Source organism: Denticeps clupeoides, chromosome 14 (genome assembly GCF_900700375.1).
Source record: "Denticeps clupeoides chromosome 14, fDenClu1.1, whole genome shotgun sequence".
Classification (NCBI taxonomy): domain Eukaryota; kingdom Metazoa; phylum Chordata; class Actinopteri; order Clupeiformes; family Denticipitidae; genus Denticeps; species Denticeps clupeoides.
In genome coordinates, this window is record NC_041720.1 from 20,562,158 (window position 1) to 20,572,908 (window position 10,751).

At 43.9% G+C, this 10,751-nt stretch overlaps 2 protein-coding genes across 2 annotated transcripts; both read right to left on the reverse strand.

Moving 5' to 3' along the window:
- Nucleotides 1–303: 303 nt before the first annotated feature.
- Nucleotides 304–2,317, reverse strand: ccdc167 (coiled-coil domain containing 167). The gene is made up of 4 exons (XM_028953322.1): nt 2,238–2,317; nt 2,061–2,155; nt 1,926–1,978; nt 304–797 (listed from the first exon to the last, which is right to left on the reverse strand). Exons 1-4 carry the CDS (start codon nt 2,280–2,282, stop codon nt 694–696), a joined length of 297 nt encoding a protein of 98 aa, XP_028809155.1. The 5' UTR covers nt 2,283–2,317; the 3' UTR covers nt 304–693.
- A 723-nt stretch (nt 2,318–3,040) lies between these two features.
- On the reverse strand, nt 3,041–4,769 carry LOC114763609 (nucleoside diphosphate kinase homolog 5-like). Its single transcript, XM_028953374.1, has 5 exons — nt 4,357–4,769; nt 3,834–4,039; nt 3,609–3,709; nt 3,360–3,478; nt 3,041–3,244 (listed from the first exon to the last, which is right to left on the reverse strand). Exons 1-5 carry the CDS (start codon nt 4,474–4,476, stop codon nt 3,173–3,175), a joined length of 618 nt encoding a protein of 205 aa, XP_028809207.1. The 5' UTR covers nt 4,477–4,769; the 3' UTR covers nt 3,041–3,172.
- Nucleotides 4,770–10,751: the final 5,982 nt, after the last annotated feature.

Here is a 10,751-nt window from a genome sequence, read left to right on the forward strand (position 1 = left end):
TTTTTACATGTTGAACAGGTCGCTTGATCGGTCATGTTTTGCGACTTTGTAGAGTGGAGATTGTAGTCACACACTAATTCTCCTCCTCACTAAAGAAAAATAACGATATCTGGTGTCCCTGTATCGATACAATATTGCCATGTAAAATATCACGATGTATCGCATTCATGACATGTGCCACGTACTAAGCAGTTGCAACTGTCTCTACGCCGACTGCCGCGCCGTCGTGTGACCCACTATGACATCATAGTGACCATATTTCTTCTAACATGTTGAAATGTTTTAGGAAATTAGCCACCACAATTTCTCCTCAGTCCTCATAGACAAGATTTTATTTAGAGCTTTGACTGTCCAGAACGTGCAATATCCCCTCCCAACAACATTCATCTCTAGAACATTTTATTGCAAGGCAAATGCATGCTGTACACAAAGCTGAAGGTGGTTCAACCAAAAATGACTTTTATATATATAAAAATCACTGTTCTTATTTAATAAGCAATGTTGTGCCTGTACTGTATAAGAAGGCTGTTAAAATCACCTCCTTTTTACTGTTCCCAGGTTCAGGACCTTCTGCTGCTGCTGCTGCTGTTGCTGCTGGGACTAGGGCCGCACCGCAGGATAATGAACACAGGACTTGAATAAATAAAGAAACACAGAACGCGTTTCTTCTGAGCTCTGTGCACAAAAACACGTTCAGTAGATGAAGGCGTAGTAGAACAGGGCACTGATGGCTAGCAGAGCAACGGACAACATCATATTCCTCCTATTCTCTCCTCTCAACGCCTGCAGCTCACAGTCTGGAACACATGGAGGAGGGAAAAAAAAACAGGTCACTGGGTTTATTGCTTAGTAATCTGTAAGTACATATGTAATTGTTGGACATCATGTTCCCTGGACACTGTAAATAAAAGCTGTAATGAATATAGATGTTCCAAAAGTAGACAATGAACACTTAAATGTTCAAACAGCTGATTCAATGAAGATTTGCAAATGAAAGCTAATAACCATCCTTTATTAATACTTTTAAATAGAGCAAAATAAACACTTGGGTTCTGAGTTAAAATAATGGTATTTGGAGATCACCTCAGTAAGGATTTTCTACATTTACAGCATTTATCAGATGCTTTTATCCAGAGCGACTTACAATCAGTAGTTACAGGGACAGTCCCCCCCTGGAGACACTCAGGGTTAAGTGTCTTGCTCAGGGACACAATGGTAGTAAGTGGGATTTGAACCTGGGTCTTCTGGTTCATAGGCGAGTGTGTTACCCACTAGGCCTAGAAATCTTTTTTCCCCACAAAGTCATGTATGTCTGAACTTACACACGCTGGTTTTTCCCAATCGATGCAGCCGATAAACTGTGAAACTTAAATAAAAGCCCAAACCAAGTCCCAACCCTATTATCTATGGCTGTGTGAAAGTGCATGATGTACATGGATTTGCACATTTATTTCATAACTTTTATTTTTTAGCATTTTTACAATTTATCGCTGCGAGTGTGTAAATCAAAAGACATACACGACTCTGTGAAAGTGGAGATTTCGAGCTTTTTGATTAATGAGCAAGAGCAAATTATAGATTTTTTTTTCAGATTTCACTTTTCGCTCATCTGCCTCAGTCCTTGTCTTCACCAAAAACAAATGGTTCCTAATTCAATGAAAACCAAAAAATATGCGCCAGTACAGGGGAAAATTGAATAAAGTCCCAACTACCACGTTGTATTAAAGGTGAACGTTTAGACCAATATAATAAACTATAATAAACCATCCCGTCAAAGTGGACAAGGTGGCGGTGTTTGGAGCAGCCAACATGTTTATTCCCTTCATAATTAAAGAATGCCACTAGGCAGGAGGTTTGTCGCACGGCATCAGCATTGCGGCAAACGCCCCGACAGCGCCACCTAGCGGGCGACCCGTGGTTCCTACCGTATTTCCGTATTCTCTCTGTGAGGTGGGTCATCTCGTCCTCCAGCGCCTGCCTGATAAAAAGAAAAGCGCCCGTTTCTGTCACTTCAGTGAAGTTAATAGCGGAGCTTTGGTCGGTTGGCTGGCTGGCGTCACCTGTCCTGCTCCGCCAGCTCCTCACGCCGCCGCCGGAGCTCCACCCGCTCCAGCTGATCCCGGCAGCGCCCACGCCGCTCCTCCACTCGCTCCAACTGCATCACGCACAAAATGGACGACGTTGTATACAAGACCAGTGGGCGCAGACCGATAAAAAGAGGAAGAGGGAGAGAGAACCTCGCTGGCTACGCTAATGTTGTCCCTCTTGCTGCCCTTCGCCATCTCGGTGCCTGCAACACGGCTTCTGCGGTGAAATGCGTGACGTCCAGGGATCTTCAGCGCCGCCTGTCGGCAGGGAGGGAGCACAGCAGCCGCGTATAACTTCAATAACTGTGTACATACGCTCTGTACTTAACAAAATTTAAAATAAATAAATGTAAATTTTTAATTTAAATGTACAGCATTTATCAGACGCCCTTATCCAGAGCGACATACAATCAGTAGTTACAGGGACAGTCACCCACTGGAGGGTTAAGTGTCTTGCTCAAGGACACAATGGTAGTAAGTGGGATTCGAACCTAGGTCTTCTGGTTCATAGGCGAGTGTGTTACACCACTAGGCTACTACCACAGAAAGTGGAGACCTGGCCTCCACAGTCACCGGACCTGAACCCAATCCAGATGGTTCTACTTCAAGACTGTTGGAGAAGCATTTCAGGTGACGACCTCTTGAAGCTCATGGAGAGAATGCCAAGAGTGTTCAAAGCAGGAATCAGAGCAAAGAAACTAGAATATAAAACATGTTTTCATGTAGTACATAACTCCACATGTGTTCATTCATAGTTTTGATGCCTTCAGTGAGAATCTACCAACGTAAATGGTCATGAAAATAAAGAAAACACGTTGAAGGAGAAGATGTGTCCAAACTTTACTGTATAAAATGGGGCAATTGATTTTAAAAGAGGAATGGGAACAGGTTTAATTCTACTTATATATAATTCAATATAGTATCCAGTAACATGAAGTATTTAAAACACGTGATGGGCTGCATCCACTCAGGGCTGATAAATTTATTAGTGAAGAAAACAACAATTTATTATCTGTGAATGTAACAGATTTCTATACACAACAGAAAACACACAAAGCCCGAAAATGTCCTCAGGCGTGTCCTTTTCATGTGACGCTTCTGAATAATATTTTGGGGCTGTTTGGATTGTTGGTAAGTAGCCAGTTGGCCAACCAAATCTAGAATAAAAAAAGAGGGGAAAAAAGTTATATATGCTGAGAAAAATGACAATCACCATATTGTGTGTCTGTTTCCAGAGCTGTGTATACGGTATTGTTCTATGGAAATACTTACCACAGGGTCTGCAGGTTTTGTCTTGCAGAGTTCTGTAAGGCCTCTCTGGAGTGTTGGGTTTACATGGGTGCTCAGAAAGTCTTTTGCTGCATCTCCAGAGAGTATGGGTTCTGCCACCACTGACAACAACATGCATATTAGAATCTTATAAACCATCAAATCAGCATAAAACGTCAAACTGAGGAGGCCATGTATAAAAGTTAAATAGAATAGAATGCACATGATGTCGGTTCTGTGTCTTTAACTCACTGTTTGGGAACATGAATCTGATCTCCCTGTCAGCTGCAGAAGACGTCTCGCTGCCGTGAACAGCATTTCTGAGGTCCGATGTGCCATATTTGGCCCGCAGGCTGCAAAAACACAGCAACAGAAATGCCATTTAATGCCAATTAATTCCTGGATCACGCAAATCAGTGCCATGATTCAGCCAGTCTTGTAGCTACAGCCCACACAGCGCTCCATTTGGGTCCTTACCAGTCAGGGTGTGTCTCCTTGGCCTTGGTGCTGCTGGTCTGGCCCATCAGGGCCTTCCAAGTAGCGATGGCTTCGTATCGTGCCAGAACAAGTGCAACTATGGGTCCTGAGCTCATGAAGGCGGTGAGGCTGGGGAAGAACAGCTGCCCACACTGGTCGGAGTAAAAGTCAGCGCACTGATCTGGAGTCAGGTGCAACCTCCGTTTCTAAGGGACAGAAGGACATAAACATTTACGCACAGTTTGAGTACGTAGGTTTATTCGGGAGCATGACAAAGAACTGACAGGATCGACCTAATAAATATAATACCAACTGGGAGTGGGAGCAGGGGTGTGTATTTTTGTCATTTATTAAAATCCTGGCTCACTGACCTAATTTGTGCCAATATCGCACCTCTATGGTTCTACATGAAAAACCCGTTCAGTTACAGTGTCTGGAGAATATTCTTTTTGTAAAGAATCTGTATTTTACAGCCAAATATGTTGTGAAGGGTTTTGAAGAGAAAACGTGTTGGATGAAATACCTCCAGTATGATGAACCCGTTCCTGACAATGAAGTCCTCGATCTCATCGGATCTGTGCACAGCGTCGGGTTTAATCAGCGCCAGAGTCCTTTCCACACGAATCTGCGGCGTCTCGCTCATGACCAAATGCAAAAGCGATAACGATTACCATAATGGTGGTCATACCCCTGGTATCATGGCAGGCCTGTGATGGGGGAGAGGCATGGGAGGGAGAAAGCCTTGTGGTCATTGATTGTCGACTTCAACGACAAAAGGGAGTTGGGGGTCTGGGTGAGTTTGCTGAATGCCTGCTGAGCTTGGGGGTTCCATTTGAGTTGGGTTGGTTTGTCCTTAAGGAGGGAAGTCATGAGTTGTGCCACCTTGCTGAAGTTACAGATGATGGTAAAAGTTAGCGAATCCAAGGAACTGGCCAGTCAGTGACTGTGATTGTTTTGATGGGGTCCATGGCGATTTCTTTGGGGGCTGATGTGGAACCCCAGGAAAAAAAATTCAGCTGCGTGAAGGTACTCTGGACTATCGGAGAGGCCAAAGGCCATGACCAAATACTCATAGTGTCCCGGTCCTCCACTCGTCCCCCTCCCAGATCCGAACGAGGTGGTACGCATTTCAGAGGTCCAGCTTGGAAAAGACTGTGGTTCAAAGGTGGTGTTCAGAAGTTGGAGGGGGTACCAGGTGTTCTTGGTTACACAGGACTCTGTGAGTATTTGGTCATGGCCTTTGGCCCGCCGCCCAGTCTTGCCCTGGAACAAGGTTTGGAGGCGGTCCAGGAAGGTGGTGACAGACAGACAGATTTGGTCATGCTGCTCCACCAGTGGCGTGACCCACTCCAGCGCGTGTCCCATCAACTGGGTAATAATATAAGCGTTTCTTCATCGGGGAGGTGGGCAGCTTGGAGGCGGAGAATCTGCGACATTTAGTGGGATCTCCATAGTAAAGCGCCGCCGGCACTAGTCCCGCCAGGGTGGAAATGTGTGGATCTGCCGTGGGACCTGCAGTCGCCCTGGCGGGACTGGGAACCGCAGGACTGGGACAGCTGGGCTGGGACTGCAACGAGTGGACATGTGCTGAAAGATCAGTGGAGCTAACCTGGAGAAGTGCGCACTGCTGCTGGCACTGCATGTCTTGTTGTTCCTGGAGAGAGACGTGCTGCTCAATGCCGCTGCATGAACACGGTCAGCTGGCCCAGTGTCTCCTGCATGGTCGCATGGACGCATTTGCAGACATGCTATTTTAGGGGGATATCTGTGTGTGTAGGTGACTATTACTGTGCATAATTATTAGGCAACTTAACAAAAAACAAATATATACCCATTTCAATTATTTATTTTTACCAGTGAAACCAATATAATATCTCCACATTCACAAATATACATTTCTGACATTCAAAAACAAAACAAAAACAAATCAGCGACCAATATAGCCACCTTTCTTTGCAAGGACACTCAAAAGCCTGCCATCCATGGATTCTGTCAGTGTTTTGATCTGTTCACCATCAACATTGCGTGCAGCAGCAACCACAGCCTCCCAGACACTGTTCAGAGAGGTGTACTGTTTTCCCTCCTTGTAAATCTCACACTTGATGATGGACCACAGGTTCTCAATGGGGTTCAGATCAGGTGAACAAGGAGGCCATGTCATTAGTTTTTCTTCTTTTATACCCTTTCTTGCCAGCCACGCTGTGGAGTACTTGGACGCGTGTGATGGAGCATTCTCCTGCATGAAAATCATGTTTTTCTTGAAGGGTGCAGACTTCTTCCTGTACCACTGCTTGAAGAAGGTGTCTTCCAGAAACTGGCAGTAGGACTGGGAGTTGAGCTTGACTCCATCCTCAACCCGAAAAGACCCCACAAGCTCATCTTTGATGATACCAGCCCAAACCAATACTCCACCTCCACCTTGCTGGCGTCTGAGTCGGACTGGAGCTCTCTGCCCTTTACCAATCCATCCATCTGGCCCATCAAGACCCACTCTCATTTCATCAGTCCATAAAACCTTAGAAAAATCAGTCTTGAGATATTTCTTGGCCCAGTCTTGACGTTTCAGCTTGTGTGTCTTGTTCAGTGGTGGTCGTCTTTCAGCCTTTCTTACCTTGGCCATGTCTCTGAGTATTGCACACCTTGTGCTTTTGGGCACTCCAGTGATGTTGCAGCTCTGAAATATGGCCAAACTGGTGGCAAGTGGCATCTTGGCAGCTGCACGCTTGACTTTTCTCAGTTCATGGCCAGTTATTTTGCGCCTTGGTTTTTCCACACGCTTCTTGCGACCCTGTTGACTATTTTGAATGAAACGCTTGATTGTTCGATGATCACGCTTCAGAAGCTTGGCAATTTTAAGAGTGCTGCATCCCTCTGCAAGATATCTCACTATTTTTTACTTTTCTGAGCCTGTCAAGTCCTTCTTTTGACCCATTTTGCCAAAGGAAAGGAAGTTGCCTAATAATTATGCACACCTGATATAGGGTGTTGATGTCATTAGACCACACCCCTTCTCATGCACATCACCTAATATGCTTAATTGGTAGTAGGCTTTCGAGCCTATACAGCTTGGAGTAAGACAACATGCATGAAGAGGATGATGTGGACAAAATACTAATTTGCCTAATAATTCTGCACTCCCTGTACTGATTGTACGTCGCTCTGGATAAGGGTGTCTGATAAATGCTGTAAATGTACTTCAGTTTGCGTACCAGCCTGGTATTTGACCTCCTACATCGTGCACTGGGAGGATCATGTTCTTAGATTTCTCCAGTGCTTTCAACACCACAATCCTGAGGGACAAGCTGGAGTACACAGGAGTGGACCATCACCTCACAACTTGGATCCTGGACTACCTCACTAACCGACCACAGTATGTGAGAACTCAGGGCTGTGTGTCAGACATGGTTGTCTGTGGTACGGTGCCCCCGCAGGGAATGGTTCTGGGCCTGTTCCTCTTCACAATCTACACTGCAGACTTCTCCTACAACTCCACCAACTTTTTCCAGCAGAAGTTCTCTGATGACTCTGCAATAGTCGGCCTCATCACTGATGGGGATGACATGGAGTACATAGAACTGACATGGGACTTTGTGGTTGTGGTAGTAGCCTAGTGGGTAACACACTCGCCTATGAACTAGAAGACCCAGGTTCAAATCCCACTTACTACCATTGTGTCCCTGAGCAAGACACTTAACCCTAAGTTGCTCCAGGGGGACTGTCCCTGTAACTACTGATTGTAAGTCGCTCTGGATAAGGGCGTCTGATGAATGCCGTAAATGTAAATGTACATGTAAATGGACTGGTGTCAGCAGAACTTCCTCCAGATCAACATCGGAAAAAACCAAGGAGCTGGTGGTAGACTTACGCAGGCACAAACATCCTCCACTGCAACCACTGAACATCCAGGGTATGGACATTGAGGTTGTGGAGAGCTACAGGTACCTTGGGGTTCATCTGAACAATAAACTGGACTGGACTCACAATACAAATGCTCTCTATAAAAAGGGGCAGACCAGACTGTACCTGCTGTGGAGACTCAGGTCTTGTGGAGTACAGGGGCCACTTCTGAAGACTTTTTATGACTCTGTAGTGGCATCACCTATTATTTACGGTGTGGTCTGCTGGGGCAGCAGCATCTCCGCTGGGGACAGGAAGAGACTGAACAGGCTGATACGGAGATATGTTCTAGGATGCGCTCTGGACCCAGTGGAGGTGGTGAGTGAGAGGACAATGGTGGCTAAACATCTCCCACCCCATGCAGGAGACTCTGACAGCACCGAGCAGCTCTTTCAGTGGCAGGCTGCTGCACCCATGATGTGGGAAGGAGAGTTTCAGAAGGTCTTTTCTTCCAACCGCTGCCAGACTCTACAACAAAGACCACACAGTTGACCACACACAGACAAACAAACACACACACTAGCACGCAAACACACACATCAAATAAGCCATAGTTTCTCTCATGTGCAGTAATACTAGTGGGCATGTGCTATTTTTCTGTACTGATCTTACCTTTGTTCTATCCACTTTCTGCCGTGACAATGCAAAGTTCCCACTTGTGGGACTAATAAAGGTTTATCTTACCTTATCTTATCTTATCTTATTTTGCACTGCAATGCAAAGTGTCTGAACAAAGGCAGTGAGAGAGAGTAAGTGTGTGTATCAGTGTGAGAGTTTGTGAGTGTGTTCGTCTGCAATATTGTGCGATAACAATCGACAGATTAATCAATTATAAAAATAAAAGTTTTAGGGGTGGGGTGGGAAATTCTTTGGTTGGATAAAGCGTGAGAAACGGGACATAACCTTCCCCCTTTGATGACATAATGGGACAAATTCCACATCCGACCGATGGCAAAGCAGAATGGCCAAAGCACTTGTGTTTGTAAAACCATCTCTTTAGGATATTTATCCCAGTCCTGCCCTTTAATATTACTGTCTAATAACAAAGTGAGTGTGTGCATAAACTGACATTTTCACACAACAAGATGTGATAAAAATCACACCAGTCATAAACTCACTACCTGCAAACCTATCTATCTTTAAGCAAATACTCAAGTAAAATGCTTAAATCCTTTAATCAGGTTCCAAAATGCAATATGTATTTTAAAGCTTTGGCAAACATAATATTAAACACAAAAAAATAACGAAATAAAAACAATCGTGTGATGTAGTTTTCGAGACTGTTTTTTCTTATTTAAAATCAAGTTATTTAAAACTTGATTAGTTCAGTCCTATCAATCATGAGTTTTTTTAAGAGATGAATTTAGAGTAAATTATTTTTAATTATTTGTCTGCAGTTCGAGGTACTTTAGAGGCTCCGTGCACTCTACACTAGTCACTAATTGTAGATCATGAACCAGCACTGTCTTAATAATGTTAGAAAATGGAGTGTCAGTGAAGATTTGAGGGTCAAATGTCCATTGTCTTCAATTCAAAGCAAGGGATCATTACATAGCCATATTCACAGCTCACCCAAGGCCTCTGTCCCTGGTAGAAGAGACTCTATATGAACATCTTTCTGGTACATCTCATCTCTTTCCATTGACGAAGTCTGATAAAATGGTTATAGGAGAGGATTGCTGAGAAAATTATTTCCCATCAGGCCTCGTAACTGTGACAAATCTAGGAGGTTTTAAATGAGAGACATATAGACAATATAATTGAAAAGATAGGACTGTAGGACCATAGACAGGCTAGAGACAGGCTTGAGATTAATGTTAATCTCAAAAAGTGAAATTTTCAAGACAGGGGACCTTTAAATTACTGAAGATTCATGATTTGATCACTCGTTATTATCTAAACACTTACTGGACAATCAAGACTAGACACTGCCTGTTAAAAGTACAACGTCTATTCAATTTGAGCAACACAGAATACAAGAAATGAATATAATTAAAACTATTTTTTTATCAAGTGAAGTGATTGTCATTGTGAAACACTGCAGCACAGCACACATTGACACAACAAAATATGTATTCATTTAACCAGCACCTTAGTGAGCCATGAAAGGCGTCCAGGGAGCAGTGTGTGGGGACGGTACCTTGGCATTTTGGGATTTGAACCTTCTGATTACGGGTCCATTTCCTTACCCGTTAGGCTGCCACTGACCCAACTGACACGCTGGTTGACATGAACATGTAGAGTACAGGCCAAAATTCAATGTTTTCTTTATTTTCATGACCATTTACGTTGGTAGATTCTCACTGAAGGCATCAAAACTATGAATGAACACATGTGGAGTTCTGTACTTAACAAAAAGTGGAGACCTGGACTCCACAGTCACCGGACCTGAACCCAGTCCAGATGGTTTGGGGTGAGCTGGACCAACAAGTGCTAAACACCTCTGGGAACTCCTTCAAGACTGTTGGAGAAGCATTTCAGGTGACGACCTCTTGAAGCTCATCGAGAGAATGCCAAGAGTGTGCAAAGCAGTAATCAGAGCAAAGAAACTAGAATATAAAACATGTTTTCACTTATTTCACTTTTTTTGTTAAGTACAGAACTCCACATGTGTTCATTCATAGTTTTGATGCCTTCAGTGAGAATCGACCAACGTAAATGGTCATGAAGATAAAGAAAACACGTTGAGTGAGAAGGTGTGTCCAAACTTTTGGCCTGTACTGTACATACAGAGAGAGAGATGTGTTTAGTGTAATATTTTCATGTGGTAACATCAGAAATCCTAGCTACACAGAAGAGCAAGTTTCCCAAATTTGACATAGATCTCTATGTATGATGTCACAGGATGCTGAATGTTATTTTTTTTACATTACCTGATCATGGGTTATGGAGATGGAAAGACAGATTATGTTTACATGGGAGATTGGAATTGCTTATTTAGCCTAGCTGCATTTATGTTGCCGTTTCATGACGTCATCTGACAAGCATACAAAGGCACAAATATTCCACGTGGCTCCCCAG